The sequence below is a fragment of the Sciurus vulgaris genome, assembly GCF_902686455.1.
Source record: "Sciurus vulgaris genome assembly, chromosome: 6".
In the NCBI taxonomy this organism is placed as follows: domain Eukaryota; kingdom Metazoa; phylum Chordata; class Mammalia; order Rodentia; family Sciuridae; genus Sciurus; species Sciurus vulgaris.
In genome coordinates this window covers 1463389-1483984 of record NC_136466.1, presented here as the reverse complement: position 1 = coordinate 1483984, position 20596 = coordinate 1463389, and the positions used below count along the sequence as shown (strand labels likewise).

The 20596-nt window shown below is 53.4% G+C and overlaps 1 protein-coding gene, 1 long non-coding RNA gene and 1 pseudogene across 4 annotated transcripts in view; all 3 read left to right on the top strand.

The window, feature by feature from the left end:
* LOC306663292 overlaps positions 1 to 20596 on the top strand; it is a 726016-nt gene that overhangs the window by 129216 nt on the left and 576204 nt on the right. The gene's annotated exons all lie outside the window — the stretch shown is intronic.
* LOC306663320 (olfactory receptor 1C1-like) lies at positions 2269 to 3126 on the top strand (the record flags this gene model as incomplete). The annotated part of the gene is given in 3 exon segments (XM_079143731.1): positions 2269 to 2313; positions 2315 to 2759; positions 2762 to 3126. Coding segments are annotated over 3 exon segments (855 nt in total).
* LOC306663319 (olfactory receptor 6F1-like) lies at positions 10902 to 11869 on the top strand (annotated as a pseudogene). Its single transcript has one exon. The product of its transcript is annotated as an olfactory receptor 6F1-like (transcript).

The following is a 20596-nucleotide window of genomic DNA, read 5'->3' as shown; positions in this document are numbered from 1 at the left end:
TGATACGGATAACAAATCACAGCTATTCCCAGGAGAGCGGAGCCCATTTGTCTCTCTCCACCTCTTTCCTTGTTATCATTCTTGTCTTCGAATCTGAACCAGTGGACAAGTCCCCCTACGATCTTGTGGTCGGATACTCGGAGAGAAGAAAAATGACAGGTGGATCACCGCTGACAAGAAGGTATGTATTCAAAGCTTTCCTTTGTTTTGTCAGAGACACCTCAAGTGTGTGCGTCCCAGAATCACGACACACAGAACACCGTGATGGTGCCATCCTGTTCCAGGCCAGAGTGGGGCCAAGCCCTGGTGGCGGAAGCACTGGACTTGCGGGAGCATGCGGTGTGTGAGTCTGCAGGAATTCCTTTCCAAGAACCACAGGCCCCGGGGCACCGTCAGGCACCCCCCGGCAGGCAGCACCCGCTGTTTCTACAGCACCGTGTTTCACCAACCATGTCCAAATTCTTCTCCAGCATGTCACTGGTCACGGGGAAGCAGACAAACAAGGAGAGCTGACCGTGCAAGCGGTGTTCAGAGCGATCCCGGGATGGGAGAGGGCAGGAGAGATATGGCCTGCAGCAGAGGAGGACAGCAGAGCTCCTTGCTCCAGGGTAGGTGCCAGGAGTGTGCCCTGACCCTGCCCAACACAGGCCTCGTCCTGACTCGCCTCAGCTTGGGCAAAGAGGGGCGAGGACATTAGTCAGAGGCGACAGGGATCAGAGAGGGGGAGCACAGTGAGGGGAGGCCCTGGGCGACACTGGGATTGGACACTTGGTAACGGGCAGATGCACATTCTGTGCTCTGCAGCGCCGGTGCTGCCCTGCCTGGAGCCGGCAGGCATTGCTGGTGCTAAACTGCACCACCTGCCTACAGGAGGAGGTGGGAAGGAAGGAGGCATCCTGGACCTGCCTTTCAGGAGGTGACCTCTGGGCCCCTGTTCGGTGGGTCGCGTGTTTGAAAGGCGGTGTCTTCTTCCTATGTTCGTACTCTGGAGGACTAAGGAGAATATTCCCATAAAGCAGATAAGGAACAATTACAAGATCTGAATTTGGGAGAACCTCCTGAAACTTATAGAAGGTCTTAAATAAATATACACAAGGCATGTTTCATAAAGAAATTATTAGGGCCTCAATTGCAAAAATTAATAACAAACAAGTCTTAGGTAGTTCAGGGACATAATGAGAAAATAAGGATACCTGCACTCGAAATTGCAAGTCTCTGCCAGCTGCCATGTTTTTGCTTGAGAGCCATATGGCCTATTCAAGGTCATGAGAGCAAGCTAGATTTAAAACAATATAAACTAAAAATATTTTTAAAATGTAAGATATTTAAAAGCCCCAAGGTCAAGCAGAATGTGTTGGAAGACATACTTAAGAATTCAGCTCGAGTCAGAAAAAATAATCTTCAATGATGAATGAACCGTGCTCAGAATGTGGACATAGGAGGTGCTCGTGACATATTTGTTGAAAAAAGACATGGTCATGTGAATGAACGGATAATTACTTGTTTGCTAACAGTTATAAAAAACTTTTATCTTGATAATATTCAGAATGAAAAGCAGGCATGAATCACATTGATGCCACGGTGAGCGTTTGGAGAGTCGAGACTGCAAGGCAGCAAGACCGTGGTGAAGAGTTCTGGTAGTCGGAGGTGCACTGTTGCCTCTCCTAGGAAAGCAGGCCGCCCTGGGCCACGGGGCCTCCAGCCCGTGTAGGAGCAGAAGCTGCAGGTGACCCTGCAAGCCTGGCAGAGGCTCTGTACAATGGCCAGCAGTGAGCAAAGAAGCCAGGGTGGACCCAAGGAGAGAGGAGGCCTGCATCACCAGTGACCAGTGAAGAAGCTGGCAGGGGGCGTCTGCCGTCCTGGTGGGGAACATCAGGCTGGCAGGGACAGTACTCAACAAAGGCGAGCAAATCTGCTTGGAGCAAACAGCACAGCTGTCCAAACAAGCAACTTTCTAATAAGGCCAGTGTGGACGATCTGGTTATCGTGGGCAAATGAACATAACTGGCCCAGTTAAAATCGGCCATCATTCCCAGAACCCCACCTTCCAACATCGGGGAAGAAACCAGGCTGACTTGGAAGAAGGTGAGGCTGAGTCACTGGCGTGTTTCTGTGCTGTGCAGACAGAATGGCAGAGACACAGATGTAGGTGGCAAGCGTCAGGGCCAGCAAGGGTCCAGGCGGCCCCTCGTCACACGCACACACTCCGCACCGCACCCTGCGGGGCGCCACTCTTCATTGTCTTCTTCTTCTGGATCCAGTGGGAAGATGGAGAAAGGAAACCTCACGGCCACGAGGGAGCTCGTACTCCTGGGGACTGCCGGGCTCCTCGGCCCATCCGCATGTCCTGGCCACGCTCTTCCTCTGCATGTACTTGGTCGCCGTGTCAGGAAACACGCTCATGGTCCTGGCTGTGTGGGGTGACTCCCGCCTGCATTCCCCCATGTACCTCTTCCTTGGCCATTTGGCCTTTGTCGACGTCTGCTTTGTTTCTACGACCGTCCCCAAGATGGCGGTGAACCTGCTGACGGGCACCTCCACCATCACCCTGGCAGGCTGCCTTGCACAGCTCTTCTTCTTCATTTCTTTTGTGAACATGGACAGCCTCCTGCTCTGTGCAATGGCCTATGATCGATACATGGCCATCTGTCACCCTCTGCGCTACGCCGCCCTGGTGAGCCCGTGGCTCTGCCTGCGGCTGGTGGCGGGGCTCTGGGCTCTGGCCGGCCTCCACGCCCTCCTGCACACCCTGCTGATGGCACGCTGTCCTTCTGCGCCTCCAGCGTCATCCACCACTTCTTCTGCGACCTCCACCCTCTCCTGCAGCTCTCCTGCTCCGACGTCTCCCTCAATGTCATGGTCATCCTCTCGGTGGGGGCCCCGCTGGCTCTCACGCCCCTGGCCGGCATCCTCACCTCTTATGGACTCATCCTCTGCACCATTCTAAAGCTCACCTCCACTCGGGGCAAGCAGAGAGCCTTCTCCACCTGCAGCGGCCACCTGTCCCTGGTGGTGCTGTTCTACGGCTCGGCCACCGCCGTCTACTTCAGCCCCGCCTCCCCCCACACCCCCGAGGGGCGACGCGCTGTCGGCGGCCGGTGTACGCGGTGGTCACTCCCATGTTGAACCCCTTCCTCTACAGCCTCAGGAACAGGGAGGTGAAGGTAGCCCTGCAGAAGGTGCTGTGTGAGCCGCTCTCAGCCGCGACCGCCACCCGAGACGGAAGCTGACGGTAGAGCAAGGGGCCAAGGCAGGTCTGTTCCCACTGGCCACCACAGCAGCCCCCAGGGCAGCCGTTCGCCCAGCGCCTCTTCACTTGGAAAGTGCCTCCGGTGCTTTGTGTGGATCCTCACTGTCCACGGAGCAGACACCTGAGGGCGAAATCCATGCTTTGGACAAGGATGGTGCCTCCTGAGAGGCAGGTGTGGGCCACCAGGGTCCCTGACCAGTGCAGAGCTGCCCGGGCAGGGAGGTGCGGTCCAAGCAATCCATCTCCCAGGATGGGGACAGGACAGAGTCTGCCAGGGCAGCGTCTGAGGTTCAGGGTGGACCACAGGGCTCCGGCTCCTGTCCAGACCCACAGGTGTGAGCAGCAGGACTCTGTCCCCAGCACTGCGTCCTCTTGAAGCGCTCTTGGGAATGCCTCCCTGAATCGGGACCACGCCTTCACTCTGCTCTCACTCGACACGCCTCGATGTCCCCATTCTGTCCATTGCGTCCTTGTCACATGTGTGCCTGTCTCTGGCATGGAGGATGACCACCTTCTGCTCAAATCACCCTCCCTGCCTTATGGGGAGGAGGTTGGCTGACCTACCTGGTGCAGCCCACTGCTGAGGAAGTCATGGATGTCCCTTGTGTGGGAGTAACAGAACCCCCTTCAAGAGGAAGCCTCACCCCCCAAACCCCTGAGTTTTGTTTTCTCCTGTCTTGCTAATAGCAAATCAATACACAATATGTGAAAAGTGATCATACCGGAGGTTATCCAGCTGAGTGAACTCCAGACGCGGCTGTAGTCCCAAATGCTTGGCGACTCACCCATTCCTTCTCCACAATCAAAATGTCTGCTTCTGCACCTCTGTAAATGCTCAGGGGAACACGCACATCCCGTTTTTAAAACCCAGTAGAAATTCACACATTCCCGAGAAAAAACAAATACATACGGATGCATTTGAAGATCCATTTGAAGAAAAAAATGTTTCTCAAAAAAACAACCAAGGGGTCACATAAACTTCAGCTCTTCTAACATAGTTATCTAGCTTCAATACAGAAAAATAATGGAGGTTCATGAAGGTAAGTAAGTAGTAAATAACGTACGGGAGATGGCTTTTAACTTGCAGCTTTCCCTAATAAACGCGGGGTATTTGCTTCGTATTCGTATACCTAAAGAGCAGCTGTCCAGAAGTTCAAGTCGTGCTTTGCTAGGGATCTAGATGTGGAGATGCTGCTGGGCTTGGGTGATGGGATGATGGGTCAAGAGCTGGGACGCTGCTGGAATGGAGGCGACGCGTGTCAGGCTTTCAGCTGTCACTCAGGCTGGACCTGTCCTGCGTGACCTGTTGCCAAGGCTGTTCTGCCAGCAGGTGGCACAGGCGTCATCCTCTCCCTCGGCCTCCTCCCCGAGCCAGTGCCCGTCTCTACGCTATTGCACTTCTTCCCACCAGCCGCGAGCCCCTGAAGGGTCCGCTACAGAGTCGTGGGCAAGTGCAGACCACTTAGTAGCTTCCCTGAACCAAAGCAGTGACCTCAACTGAATCATCTGAGCATTGCCTTCCCTGACATCTGAACAGTCAGCCAGAATGGAGAAGGTGTGTGACGGGGGGAGGTGCATCTTCCTTTTAAAAGTACTTTGCAGAACGCCACCTGTCTGACCACCGGGAAGGGGGCTCGGAGGACCTGGGACTGCACCGTCCCCTTAGCAGCGGCACAGGGAGCTCTTTGGAGTGCGCTCCCGCTGATCTCACACGTTCTTAAAAAAAGAAAAGCATGAAATACCCGGGTACGAGGAAGGAGGAACCGGCAGTGAGCCTGGGGGTGGGGGCAGCAGCCTCTCCATAGAGCGGGGACCCCTTCTTGGCAGAGACTGGGAGGTAAACCAACACCAAGATGCCACTTGGTGAACAAAGAAAAGGAGAAAGAAAGGTGGCATTTGGTGGCATGAACCTGGGTTTCCGTGATACGATGCCTTTGTATCCTTCAATATTTCTGTGGGACGCGAAGCTCCATTTTCCCCCGAGGTGGCAAAGCCGGCTCCTGAGAACTGGGGATTTAAGCGATGTCCTACTTCACTAATAGTCCAAAGGCTACAGATGACTGCAGAACGCTGGCAAGTCATGAAGCTGGGGGCCGTTTGGTGCAACTCAGAAGCTTTGTGTACCACGCCCAAATGAACCCGAGCCAGATGAAAATGCAGGCCTCCAAGCCACATCGGAGGGTCACTGCGTTGCACAGAAGGCTTTGTGTGTGAGGGAGGAGGATGCGCCACTGTGCTGCTTTACAGTGCTCCGGGGTCCTTAAGACGTTTCAGAGGTCCTGTCCTGTACCTGCCAAGTCTAAATCTGTTACATAAGCAACCTGGAGAAGCTGGCCATGGTACCCTAAACGCATTCCAAACATAAGACCTTCAGGGGTCTTTCCACTAGAAATCGCCATGAGGAAACTTATTGAAGGTGATTGCAAACACGTTTGACTCCCCTGGTTTTTCTTGCTGTGTCCTCAGGGCAGGGAAGGTTGCTACTGACTCAGCTGCTAGCAGTTCCTCCTGGAGTCTCCTGGGGTGGGCAGATGAGGAGCAGGGGCGCCTAGCTGGCTGTGGGGGATGATTAGGGGCAGTGTGGGTCTCCACGGCTGCTGGACCCAGGGCGTTTCCTGGTCCCAGCCCCCTGGCTGTCCTTCCCTGTTCTATTAGTACCAAGCTAAGTTACAGTTCTTCCAACAAAGAGAAGATCACACATAACCACAACCAAATCACACAATGCAAAAGTAACCACACGCTTTTGTCACAGCCCTGGAAGACACATCACTCAACTTCTGCTACAGTCTACTCTTAATGTGTGCAAGAGTTACATGAAACTGCTTATGGCGTTTTTCTGTGCCTGATTTCTTGTGCTCAGTACTGTGATTGTGAGATTCATCCATAAAAGAAAACCAAGCTGATTCCCCCTCATGAGAGTACGTGCGATGTCCTTAGCAAAATACTAGCAACCCAAACTCAGCCTCACATGAAAGGTTCATCCACTGTGCTCAAGTGACCTGTAGGCCCTGGGATGCAGATGGTTCAGTATGTGCAGATCAGTAAGCAACATTCAGGTAAAAAAAATGTGCGATTGTCTCAGTGAATGAGACAAGGCTTGGACAAAATGATGTGACAGGCTGACCGATTTGGCTCCATGGAAATGTCATAGGCCAGGCTATGTGGACAATGACTACACAGACCCCATTTTACCTGAGACTCCCCGTCATGCAGGAAATGCTTCTCCCATGGGAACCCCGCCTCTGTACCCGCCAACAGGTGCTTAGCATGACACGGCTGGCAACACAAAATGGCAAAATGGCAATTCTTGTACAGTGAAAAACTGTTCTCTTTTTGATTCCCAGCTTCCTAAGCAGTGTGCCGTGTTAACAATGATGTCAACAGTGGTTGTCTAGGTGTTAGTAACCGCTCTTTGGTTTGTACCTAAGTAAGGTCATTTTGACCTGCTTCCCCCTCTGCTAACGATTTCAGATCCCATGATGCTAGTTTGTAATTTTGAATCATAGCAACAGACACTTAAGACTGATGCACTGGTTTCTGGTATAAAAGCCCCTGCAGCCCTGTGGTCGGGGCTGTTCTCCCGATAGCCATTTTGGGGGCATTGCGTGAGACAGTCGACCAGCGGGTTAATAAAGACTCTCAGATTTGGACTCCTCAGTGGTGACCGGTCTGTTCTTGAGTTGCGCCCATAACAAATCCAACATCCTTTCATGATGATACCGAACCAAAGAGGTACACAAGGAAGACACATCAGCAAGCGCAGAAGCTGACACCTGCACAGGCCCAAGCTGAGCAGGGGACGCCACCCAGGCCGACAGTCCCACACCTGCTCCAGGAGAGCACTGGAGGCCCTGGCCAGGGAGCCACGGCACAGACAGGGACCCGAGAGGCGCCCAAACAAGGCAGGAGGAAGCCACGCTGTCTCGCTGAGCACAGGACCACGTGCAGAGAAAACCCCAGATGTTCCCCAAGAGCTGTGGGAAGCGGACCAGCCACAGGGACCAGAATCAGCACACAGAAAAGCAGCGTTTCTCTTCCCTCACAAGCACCTGTCCAAAAAAGAAATCTAAAACCAATGCCACTTACAAGAGCACCAAAAAATAGGATGCTTAGTGCATCCAAGGATGTTCGAGTGGGTGCGTGGAACTCCGGATCACTGGGGAGGGAAGTGTGTCCTGTGCCTGTGGACTGGAGAAGCAGCGCTGTGAAGCGTTGGGGCTGCCCAACGCTGGGTCTAGTAGGCAACGTGATTCCTATCAGAAGTCCAAAGTCATTTTCTCAGAAATGTTAGAACTAAACTTCATGAAACCAGAACGGCAAACAACCTTGACAGCCAGAGCAACCTTGTGTGAAACAACAAAGCTGAAGGCCACACACCAGAAACCACGTCACAGAGCTGTAGGGAGCAGCCGGGGGAGCACCGGGGGAGCATCGGACGGTCAGCAGGCACGCTGACCAGTGGCCGGACAGGAGCCTGGGAGCAACCCACAGGCTGGTACCAAGAGCACACCTGAGGAAGGGCAGCCTTCTTCACCAGTGGTGCTGGGGAGACGGTTCATCCACAGGCAGAAGGATGAGACTGGACTCCGTCACCCCGGTGTACTGAGCCGGTTCAGAGCGGATCAGTCTTACGCATAAGGACTGAACTGTGACCTCTAGAAGGACAGGGACGGCAACGCAGCGTTGGTCTGGGAAATGCCATCTTAGACTTGGCTTCCAAAATGCTGGCAGTTAAAGCAAAAATAAACAGAATTACAACAAGATTAAATTTCTGCAAAATAAGGAAGCAATTAGTGGAACATTAGGGAGGAAATATTTGCAACTCTATTTCTGGTATTCAAGACACATAAGGGACTCAAAAAACTCTACAGAAAGAAAAAGTCCAGCCAGAGGCAGTTGGACTGTTTCTGAGAGCCATCACACACCAGGGTTGGTATAGCTACTAAATAAACACTGCATATTGCAATACCACTGAGTAAATTTCAGGTGTTCTCGTCACAAATGTGTTAAGTATTTGTGATCATGTATATTTTCATTAGTTTGGTTCGATATTTGTATTCAGAAATCATAACTTTCTAACCCACAAATAACTTTTCAGTATATAATAAAATGAAATTAAATCTAAAAGGTCAGAGAATCATTTTTCCTTGAGTAATCTGGACAAGGTCACACTTCTTTCCAGGTCCCTGTCGCTGTGGGAATGTGCAGGCTGCCGTTTTCCCCTGTCACCAGGGTGCGGGGCCTGCGACACTCTGCGCATGCTCGGCGCCGGCCTGGCCTGGGAAAGCGCTGCCCTGACCTCCGGGTGCAGGCCCCGTCCTCGGGGGAGCTCTCTGCCTGCTCTCTCATCTCCATGGAAGTGGGTTCCTTTTGGTTTTGTAGCTCTGTCGCTGTGAAGGATGACTTGCAATGGCCGAGGCTTGCTTTGTGTGCACTAGAGAACGTGGCCGTGTGATCATGCGGGTGGAGCCGATGCATGCTGGGCGTGGAGCCAGGGCCCGGAGGGCCAGCGCTGCTCCCTGCAGCCCTGTCTGTGGGGGAAGTACCACAGGCAGGGCCGCTGCAGCGCAGGTCTGGGGCCTGGGGACGTCCCTGAGGCCTCCACAGTGCCTCTGCCCTTCCTCGCTGGGGGAGGACGCCCTGACCCTCAGCAAAGGGAAGGTCCTCAGGGGCCCCTGTGATTGTCCCACAGCAGAGAGAGCGACTCTCTCCCGGGCTGAGGAAATCATAATAAGCTCACAGGGAGATCCCTGGCCTTCCCTTCCCCACCCCTGGACCACAGGGGAAGAAGGGGCACCCACAAAAATCCAAGGCCTGGGTGTCTACAGGTAGCACAGGGGCTGTGTGTGGGCGAAGCACACGGGCGGCTGGAGGGTCCCTACGTTTTGCGGGGCTGTGAGGCAGTTGGGTTCAATACCTTCCAGCTCTGGTCCTGGCTGAAGGGAGACGCCAAAGATTATTTGGACTAACACTACATTCCTGAAATCAGCAGGATATACCATGGAGCGTCCCGCAGGGAAGAACCACACCTGCTCCTCCCCAGCTTCCGGAGGGGCCGGCTCAGAGCCCCGCTGAGCCTGCTGCTGGGGTGCCCTGGGCCAGGCCGGAGCCCCTCCCAGCTCACTTCGCTGACGGGAGGAACAGTTGCAGATTATAGATCCAACCACAAAGTTAAGTATGTGGGTTTGTACATTTGCATATTATTTTAATGAAGCATTGATTGGTTTAGGAATATTTTCTCTCTCTTGGCTGCGATAGCTTGGCAGCTGAAGAACAATGGAGCCTGCTTATCAGTTCAGGGGATGAGGTGACCAAAGACAGGATGGAGGAGAAGGGAGGGCCATGTGACACCAGCCGAGTCCGCCTGCAGGCTCCGACCACAGGCCTTAAGTCACGGAGTTTGCTTTCTTCCTTAACGACACAACATCCTCTCCTTAACAGCAACGAGAGACACTTCAACCCTCAGTCTTACAGAAACAGCACGGATCTTGCTATATTTTGAAGGAACCAGGTAAACAAAAATGGGGAAAATATTTTTTAAAATTAGTTGAAGCTCTTTTATACAAATTACTTACTTAAATTTTAAATTCTGTTCATAGCATTTCAAATGCTTTAGGATTGTGGGGTAGCAAGAAGTAGAACTGAATTTTTGTTATAGAACTATGAAAAAAAATCTTAGTATTTTTTGGGGATTAATAATATGCCCAACCACACTAGCATTACTTGATCTTGTAGCTGTAGAGAATGATTTCCAGGATCTGTCAGTGAAAACCTCTCTGCCCAGTGCACGGCAGGCAGTGGGCACACTGCGGGAAAGCCTGGGGCTTCTCAGAGTCTTCACATTTCAAAGCCAGGGGTCTAGGGACAGGACCCAGCTGATGCTCAAATCGCACTCAGCGGCCGTTTCCGGAGATGCTGGAGATACGGGGTCTGTGTGGTTTCCTCAGAGACTGCATACACTTCAACTCAGGCCGCACGTACCGGAGCATCTTTATGCTGCTTTCCCAGATTTTTTTTCTTTCTATGCATCATCTGGATATTTTGGCACTGAAGCCCATGGGCAACACCCCTGGGGGTCCTCGTTTCTCTAAAGCTTTCCGACTCCTTTAAAAATCTATTTGCTTGACTGTTCCTAATGGACGCAATGACCAGACAGTGGTTCTAAAATCCCATAAGCCAGAACTCGGGAGGGCGAAGCGTGTTTGTGAGCAGACGTCTTCCACACCGGTCTCCTTCCACCCTCTGCTTTGTGCCCCGAGGCTGGCGCCACCGTCCCCCGCCAGCCCCTGACTGATGGAGCAGGTGAGGACCTGCAGCTGAGGCCTGGCACCCCTCCCTCCCCAGGGCAGCCCTCCAGCTCCTCCGGCACCTCTGTGATTTGGGAGGTGAGCTCCCAGGGACAAGGGTGATCCACCTTCCTCCTCTCGGGTACGAGTCGGATTCTGGTTAGAGCCACCTTCCTGGGTCCTGACCCCTGTCACCGCAGGGTGAGGAGACCTGGGGAGACGGCCGGCACCCCTCATTCTTCGTCTATAGAACGTGGATCATCAGAATTCCTCCCCTGGAGGCTGATCCTGAGGATCGACCCGATGCCTGGGTGAAGCCTCCCCTCCCCTGAGAGTGGTCGGCTCCCTCCGACCAGAGAGGCGGCATGGACCTGGCCAACGGGACGGCGGTCAGGGAGTTCCTGCTGCTGGGCTTCCCTGGCGGCGCGCGGGCTGCAGCCGGCGCTGTTCACGCTGTTCCTGGTGGTGTACCTGCTCTCCCTCCTGGGGAACACCCTCATCATCTTCATCGTGCTGGCGGAGTCCACGAGCTGCAGACACCCATGTACGTTTTCCTGGGGAACCTGTCCTTCCCTGGAGATCTGGTACACCACGGCCACGGTGCCTAAGCTGCTGGCCACCTGCCTGTCGAAGGTGCGCAGCCATCTCTGTTTCCGGCTGCATCGTCCAGTACTACTTCTTCTTCTCCATGGGGGCCACCGAGTGCATCCTGCTGGCGGTGATGGCCTACGACCGCTATGTGGCCCATCTGCAGCCCTCTCCGATACCCCCATCCTCATGAGCCTCCGGCTCTGCCTGCGGTTCGCGGCTGGGTCTGGGCTGGGGGGATTCACTGCCCCTCTCCTGCCCACCGTGCTCATCTCTCGCCTCCACTTCTGTGGCCCCCAGAAGATCAACCATTTCTTCTGTGACTCAGACCCCCATTTTTAAGCTTTCCTGCTCAGACACCTTCCTGGCGGAGGCCTTGGGCTACACCTGCAGCTCCGTGGTGATTCTCAGCTCCTTCCTTCTCACCATGTCCTCCTACGGCAACATCGTGGCCGCCGTGCTCAGGCTGTCCTCCCCGGAGGCCCGGAAGAAGACCTTCTCCACCTGTGCCTCCCACCTCACGGTGGTCACCATCTACTACGGCACATCATCTTTGCCTATGTCCGCCCGCCAGCCAAGTACAACTTCACCATCAGCAAAGTATCTCCGTGTTCTACTGCATGGTCACCCCGCTGGTGAACCCTCTCATCTACACCCTGAGGAACACGGACGTGAAGAAGGCTTTCAGGAGAAACTTCTGGCACAGAAGAGATTCCTGTCGACCAGAAGCAGGCAGGAGCTTTGAGACATCAACACAGACAAGCGACTGAGAACGGAAACTCAAACTCATAGCGCGAATGGTAAGTGCGGAAAGCCGGAGTACGCCGTCGATACTGCTCAGGAGGCCCCTCTGCACGGGCTCACAGGCTCCATAGTGTGAACTCTGTGGAGAGCTGTTCTGCAGCCACTCTGGCCCATGACTGTCTGAGTACCCGCGCCACGTGCCGGGAAGGTGGGCGACCCGGCTCCTGCCCACAATGCAAGGGGAAAGAGGCCGGTTGAGTGCGGGTGTCCCGCTGAGCATTTTCAGACATGCTCTGACCAGGGACCCTGGGCCACAGATCTCCGTTAGATGGGGCAAGAGGGTCCTCCCTCTGATGACCGGGTGGTCTGCTCCACACGCGGTCCTCTGTACCTCAGAGATGTGCCGTCTCCATGGACGTTTCCGGAACACCTGGGCTGAGTCAGACGTTTCTCAAGCACGGATGCTGACTTGTTGATAAAAATGCAGCAAGTAATCCTGTTAGAAAAAGTCAGTCGATCAGGGCTTCCTGGGCGACCTGAAACCCTAAGTAAATGAATTCTATTTTCAAAATATCAGCAAGGAAACACCCTGACTAAGAAGCGGGGGGAGCTATTTAGAGGTGGACACTGAGAATGGGGCCATTTCACCTGGTGAGATACCCACTGTTAGATGCCTGTCCGTACCAAGTGGACCAGCAGTCAGGCAAAGGCCAGTGTCCTGCCGAGGGGAGACAGAGACCACTCCTGGCTTCCACACCGCCGGCCCTCTGCTGTCTGGGAGGGGCCTGGCCTTCCCCGTGGGTGCAGGAGGGGGCCTGGCCGTCCCCGTGGGTGCCACGCAGGGGCACAGGCCACAGCCAGGGTGACGAGCCTGGAGTCTGCACTAGCCTTTCAGCTCAGCCCTCCTCTGGCTGCTCCCTCTAAGTGGCACGGTGGCCCAGCAGGCAGAGCACCCCGAGGGACGGCAGGACCTGCCCTGGACTCTGGACTGAGAACCTGCCCTGTAAGGAGGTCGCCAGCGTGTCAGTGAGCACACGCAGTCTCCAGAGGCGAGCTAAAACCAACTCAGCCACCGTGTTCTTAGTGACAAGGGAACGCACTAAATCAGGAGTTTGTGTCACACGCCTATGTCTGAAAATTTTCTTAGAATGCAGCATGTGATTCTCTGGATCCACGAGAGCTATCGCAACGCAGTTAGTGTCTGCCTAGTCGGTTTTCACTTTCAAAGCAGTGAAGGTTCTTGGCAGCTGTCGCCAAGGTGACCTTTACATGTAAACGTGTGACGTGGGCCATGCAGCCTCTTCTCTACACCTTCCGTCAGAACATCAGAGTCAGGTGCCAACCACCCCAAGGATGAGGCGATGTGCGTCAGCGTGCAGCTGTTTCTGGGTCGCGCTGGGCTGAAGGAGAAGAGAGGCCCTCAGTCTGTGGGTGGTGGAGAGCCTCCCCGCACCCGCCTTTTATTAGCTCCCTCGTATCTTGTGCACATCCCACAGGCCACACCTGCATCCTCCCTCATTCCCAGGTGCGCGGGGTCTGACTGGGCTGGGCCACCCGAGCTGCCTCTGGCTAGAGAAGAGGCTCGCTCTCCTCGGAGGCTGCAACCCTGAGGGACTCATGAAGGAACCCCTGCCTGCGGGTCCTTCATCTTCACCCAGCGTTTTGTTTTGGAAACTGTTGGACGGCACACTTGGGAGCGGCAGGAAGTGCGGGGCCCGCTGGGAAGGTCGAACATGGTGGGCATCTCTTAGGTGGACGCCCTGGGAGAAACGGCCCTGGAGTGTCCTGTCTGTGCCAACGGAGGCCTTCATAAGGTGGAGTGACAGCAGGAAGCAAAATGCACTCCCGCGTCAGGACCAGGTCCCCGTGTCCCGTGACCGTTCCGATACCCTCGTGTTCGATCAGAAGACTACATGTCCAGCTGAAGAAAACAAACACGTCCAGGAGACGATAAGCCAGGAGGGTGGTCCCTGGCTGCTGTCCAGCTCCTGGTCCGAGACTCCTGGGATGGCGGCCTGTACGGGGGTCCCTCCTGAGCTTCAAGCAGGGAATCGCTGTAAGCTTTCCTTGTTTGGGTCGTACCTCACCGGGTGGCATAGACCACTGAGTAGACGATGCCGTTTGGCGTGTGGGCAGGGGATCCGTTGCTGGAGTGTCGGAGCTGAAGGACTGGAGTCCACAGGAGCCTCTGCCTCCCCAACAGCTGCCTCCAGGTTGCATCGTGGCTGAGCCGTGGCAGGAGGCGGCCTCACCTGCACCCCACCCCCGCCTGGCCCTTGGCTCCCCTTGCTGGGCCACCCCAGCGCAGCTCCCGAGAGCCAGGTCATCCTGGTCCTCACTACAGCTTCCCAGTGAACCGACACGTTTTCCGTCTCCATGGGGAGCAGCAGAACACAGCTGTCCGTGTCCTCGCTGCAGGTGCCACAGCGTCCTCCTCAGGACGCCCTCCATGCTTGCCCTCCGTGTCCCAGCCTGGGAAGCCGCCTCTGTCCTGCTCCGCAGACACGAGCCTCCTGTCCTGCTGCAGAGCTGGCCCCGACCTGGAAACCCTGCCTGGCCTGGCCATGTTCTTTCTTTTGCAGCGTTGAAGGACCGTGACCACGTCACCACGCACCCGCCACGTACCCCCCACGCCATGGCACCCGTCGCAGGTCCCGTGCAGGACTCTGCTGCCAGCACTGGGCTGTGCTGCTCCTCAGCGCCCCCCGCCTGCCTTCCTGGGAAGGAGTCCCTGGCCACCTGCTCCGGCTCCCCTGCTTACGGCCAGAGACCCTCTACTCAGACCTTCTCGGTCACAGTCGCACATGTTTCCCTTGCTGATATGGTTGTGGGACCTAATCACATTGTCTTACCCTACTTCTCATGTAGATTCTGTCAAAAGTTTCACAAAGCAAAGCCAAGGGGATATTGGGAGACCTCGGTTCTTCCCTGTCCCTGTACCCTGTCTAGTGCTCCCGGGATCTTCTGGGTTTCATTGTGAAGCCCAGAGAAGGGAAAGCTCACGAAGAGGCATTCACATTCTTTCCTACAAAACCCTGGTGCTGCACGCCAGCCAGCCGTGGGACATCACTTCACGATGGACGTGACCCAGGCTCAGTGGCAGGCTAGGAGAGGTTTCGTTCTGCCATGCTGGGTCCATGTGATGCTCTCTGTTTCTCAGATTTCCCTCGCATTGGACAATTTCTGATTTCTGCTGTTTCAAAAAAGGCCTGGCAACAAATACACTTGGACAAAGGATGTTATAAGGGAGTGCTGTGCATGTGACTGCACAGGTGTTGTGTGGGTGGTGGAGCCTCAGGTGTGATTATCTATGATTTAAAAATTATTTAATTAATAGATAAATTAAGTTGAATTTTGTAATTCTCTTGAAGTCAAGGTTCTGCTTTTATAATATAGAAAATATTTTTCATCTGGTTGCAAATTTCAATATTTAATATCATGAACTTTATATTTTCAGGAAATACCTTTCTTATACAATTGTTTTAAAAGATTTCATCATTTTTGTTCTAGAATTTCTATCTCTCTTAAAAAAGCTTACTTTGCCCTTAAGAAGTGATCACCTTGTTTACAATTTGATGCAATTAGAGAATATTTTCAAGGTAAACATTCATTCACCTCAACATTATATATCAAAATAAAATGAACCTTATAAAGAACAAAGAAAACCCACGTCCTGCCTGGACCCCAGCTGGCCTCCTGCTCACTATGTGCACCCTGTGCTGGAGAGGCCTTTGCAGCCCTTGGTGGAGGCGGCTGGCTGCAGGCACTGTCCAGTTCTTCTGCACTTGCTTGTTCCCACCGGGCCAGCTCTGGCTGTTGCTGAGCTTGCTCTGTGGGTTGCCATGGTTACAGGTGTGTCCATCGCTCTATGGCTGCAGTCAGCTTGCTCCTTGGGTTCTGAAGCTCTGCCGTGAGGGTTGCTCATGCTGAGCTGATGGCTCTATTATTGCAGTCCCTGTTTATTCTTGTTGTTTTCTTTGGGTTAAAATCAGCAACCACAGGCTTCTTTGATTACTGTTTGGGTCATATATATTTCCATTCTCTTACTTCTAACTTACTTACACCATTACATTTAAAGTGAATTTTTTGTTGACAGCATATACTTAGGTCATTTTAAAAAGACTATTCTGACAATATCTGCCTTTGAATTGTTCTTTTAACACCACTAGCATCTAATGTAATTGTTGATATAATTGATATTAAGATTATAAATTTCTTATTTAATTTCATAATTTTAAATCATTTTTATTAATAATGTTTTAATACACAGTTTATATTTAAATATTTTTAAATGAAAAAGGAAGCAATTAAGCCCTTTTGCCTGGTATAAATTTTTTTTAATTCAGATCATAGCAGTTCCTAAGTTCCGGTCTTGAAAGGCAGTGAAAGCGGACTCGCTGGCGAGGGTCCGGCACAGCTATTGTCTCTGTCATGTGACTTCACTCCTGGAATGGTCTTGTTACCAACAGCTCAGTCTTCGTCCCAATGCCTAGCCAATAATGGAGGCAGTTTTGAGAAAAAAAAGTAAAAGAAGTTACACTGCTTTGTTAGCAGAGGAGAGACAGGGGACCCCCGTCCCAGAGGCTGCAGTCCAGGTGTGCCCTGGGAGAGGCTGCTGCTCAGGTCTCCGGGTGCTGTGCCAAGTCTGAATCACTTCTGTGCAGTGGTGTGTGAGCTCAAGGGCAGCTGAGCAGTGCCAGGATGGGAGGACGGGAGGAATGCCAGTCTCCCTTCCCAGGGTTAGGGAGGGGGAGGGGGAGAGGAGGGAGGGGGAGAAACCCACGTCAGGCTTGAAATAACCCAGAGGCAGGGTGACCATAAGGGGGGCCCCTGCTGGACCAAAACCCTGGGCTGCGCAGGTGCTCGATCCCATCACGTCTGACATCCCAGGGAAAATGACATCTTCACAATGTCCAATGTCGGCCATTTGAACGGATCAGCACCTGTGAATCCCAGAAGGTGCACACCTTCTCAATCTGAAACAAGGAGGGGAGGGGAAACTGAGGTTTCTGGCAGTCAGCTTCTCTTTGCTGCGATGAATACCAGAGGAACTAGGCTCAGAGGAGGAGTGAGTTGTTCTGGTCATGGTCTCAGAGCTTTGAGTCCATGGTTGACTGGCTCCCTTGCTGCGGGCCTGAGGTGAGGGAACCTCATGATGGGGAGGGCATGCGGGAGTGAGCCACTCATCCAAGGCAGCTGCAAAGCAGGGATGACATATTGTCCCCCAGGACCCACACCCTTCAACTAGGCCCCGCCTCCTGCAGGTTCCACCCCTCCCCAGTGTCCACCCGGCACTGGTGAGGTCAGAGCCTGCATGATCCAATCACCTCCCAGAGACCGCCTCTGAGCTTTCCTGCACTGGAGACCAGCCTTCAACACATGAGCCTTTGCAGGGAACACTGCAAATCCAAACACAGCAATGTGGTGCTCTGCTGGCATTCAGCAGGCGCACACACAGACGCACAGACGCACAGACACATCGAAGTGGTCTCATCCTTTCAGACCCCGTCTCTGCTCAGGATGTGTCCGTGAGTATTAAAATGTGTACTGAACATCAGCACTTCTGCCTCCTGCTCCATGGCAGGGTGGGGTGAGAAGCCCCCCACACTTACATTTCTTGTGGAGGCAGAGCTTCCTGAGCCCTGGGATTGGCGCTCACTTGGCTCGATGAGGTCGGAGGACCAAAAGGAGAGGTGGCTTGGTGCACACCTGGGCACAGTCAGTCCATCTCCTCGAGGTCCTCGCCTGGAGGCAGCAGGAGATGGCTCCCTGATCTAATGAGCACTGAGTCAGTGCAGCCGCCCAGGACGCCGTCTGGGCTTTGAGGTGCAGTAACTGACCTTCCTCTTCCACTGTGTGCTGTGTACAGCGTGCTCACTATGGCAGCTCTGCTGTGGCTGAGTGGTTTCCAGTTCTACCCTGATGGATTCACTTGTAATCAGATCAATTCTCCTGTGGGAGCTCGGAGACAGCAAGGGCCTCTGCACTCCTTTGGGAAGTAAAAAGTAGGATGAAACTGCGATCAGGAAATGTTTCCCAAATTCCCTCAAAATATATGCATGTGTGCACATCTGTGTGTGCAAGCTCAAGAACACACATGCAATATACAGTTCATATATGTGCACACAAATGGGCATCTGTACACACAGACATGCACACACATCTGCACAGGTCCACGCAAACTCATAGTGATGTTAAAGATGGATTTCTCATGATATACAAATTTGTATTCCTATATATTTTTTTCCCAATTCTTCTGCAGCTGGCAAATTCAAGACTGCTGTTTCTATACCTCTGTCACAGTCCCCCAAATCCATGAAGGCCTCTGATGAATGCCCATTCTGTCTCCTTCTCGGGATAGTTCCATCTGCTTTTCTTTTTTCCTTCCTTTTCTTTTCTTTAATCAATTTTTGCTGAGTATGCACTGATTTTTATGTGTGTGATAATGTGTTTTTATTTCGAATATGAAGATTTTTTTTAAAAGCCTAAAAATTAAAAATGTTTGCTAATTATTTTTTTTAAAGTTTATATTAGGGGAAAAAGAAAAAAATGATACTGAGAAACAGTATCTTTAATTATGAAGAAATACAGTTATTTTTTCTAACATAGCCATTATCTTGAAGACCAGAAGACACACACACACACACACACACACACACACACACAGGTACATTAACCTGGCAAATCAAACTACATTGTTATTATTTGCTTAAGTGAGAATATTCACAGGTAGAAGAAGGACAAAGTCAGGCAGCCCAGGACTAACAGGGAAGTTCTGCAAAGTCAGGACCCAGATTCCTTCTATGTCGCTACTCTCCCGAGTTCTCCACGCCTCTCCTAACGGGTGAAAGAGGGTGAGAGAGCGTGCACAATGTGCCGAAATGCTCGGCAGGATGACAGCGAGCTTAACACTGGGCTGCACCTGAAGACGGGGAAGAGAAAGGAGAACGGAGAGGGAGGCAAGGGAGACATAAAACGTCAGGGAAAGGCCATGTCAGGTCACACCGTTACAGTCGTGCCTGTGGCCAGAGTGCACAACGAAAGGGGGAGAGACATCAGGACAAATGAAAAGAGAAGTAAGTGGAAAGTCCAATTACTTGAAGAAAATAATGAACTGATACAGAACGATGAAAGATGCCATGACCAGGGAAGAGACACCAGGGACAGCGAGAGCAGCCGCAACGCGGAGGAGAGGGTTTCCCAGCAGAGTCCGCGCTCGGATCTGCAGAGGTGCGGCCAGGCCCGCGCAGCAGGAGCCCCTGCGTGCTGTGCGCCGGGCGAGCAGCCGCCCCGTGGGACCTGCTCCTCCGGAGCCCAGCCGGCCCCCCCGGAGACGGCATCTCCGCCTTCCCGGTCTGCAGGGCCCGGGCCTCCCCACACCCAGGCCACGATCTCGCTCCTGAGCCCAGGTGACGCGCCTGCGCGCCCACCATCCAGGGAGAAGCGAAGCAGAGGCGGCTGTGGAGTCTGGCAGACCGAGAAGAGAATCGTTTAAAAGAGTCAAAGAAAAGGTGAAAGGCAGGGGAAGTTTAAGGTCGGCACTCTTCAATCTGACGCCACCTCCCATCTTCACTGAATCCCGGGGAAGTGCTGGACTCTCCCCAGCTGGCCGCCCAGCCTCCCCGGCCTCGTCTCCACCCAGGCTGGTCTAAGGGCTGTTTCCAAAGAACACATGGTGAGCGGCCCTGGGGAGGGAACTCTCCCTCACCCCCTGGGAGCGCACAGCGGTGCCCACCGTGGGGCAGTGCGCAGGGTCCTGGGGCTCCCGAAATAGACGTGCCCCGGCCCAGCCGGCCGCTCCTGCCCGGCAAGGGAACCGACGCCAGAGGCAGACACCTGTCGCCCCGCGGTGCGGCTCTGCCCCAGCCCCTGGTGGGTTCCTGCGCCCCTCAGCAGAGGGGATGAAGGACAGGAGGCTGATGCGCGTGGGCGGTCCTCGCCGTAGGGAAGGAATCTGGCCCTGGGCGGCACAAGAGCTGGGACTGGACGTTACGCTCAGAGAAATAAGCCAGACGCAGAGCCGTGAGCAGCAGGGCCCCGGGGCCAGCGTTTAAATCTGAGCTGAACCTAGAGCGGTGGTTTCCAGGGAAGGGCAGGCGCAGAGGGAGGTCCAAGGTACTGTGTCCCAGTCTATGTGGCTTAACATTGTGGTTGCAAAATATATTCTTCAAGCCACTCACAGCTCTATGTGAGTTTTCACTTAAAATTGAAGTTGATTCCATCGTTGTCATTTATTCTGCTGTGGATTTGTACTGTTCTGCTAATGGAATTTATGCTGTCTCAGATTTTTCTATGACAACCAGAACCGCAACTATAACTCATATTATGCCTGTGACTATAATTCTCGCCCTTATGTGGGTTTTTCTTTTTGTGGAATAAAGAGAAGTGAGATTACTGTGTGTTAATAATGGTACAACTTCATTTTGAGCGATATTTTAAATCAAAATGCCGCCTTTCAACCTCAGAGGAAACATAGTAATGAATTCTGTAGAAATGACAGGCAAAAGTCTCTAGAGCCCACTTCTTGGCCCCTTCAAACATACCCTGGAGCTCGGGCCTCAGCGTGGTGGACTTCGGGGAGGATGGCGTCCCTCTGACTGCAGCAGAGCACACCCAGGCCTGGGAGGGCCTCTCACCTGGACACCTCCCAGGGAGACAGTACAAGAAGAGGCAGAGTAGAGCCAGCCGAGGCCAAGGCTCAGAGCCAGGCTGCCCATGGCTGCCACTC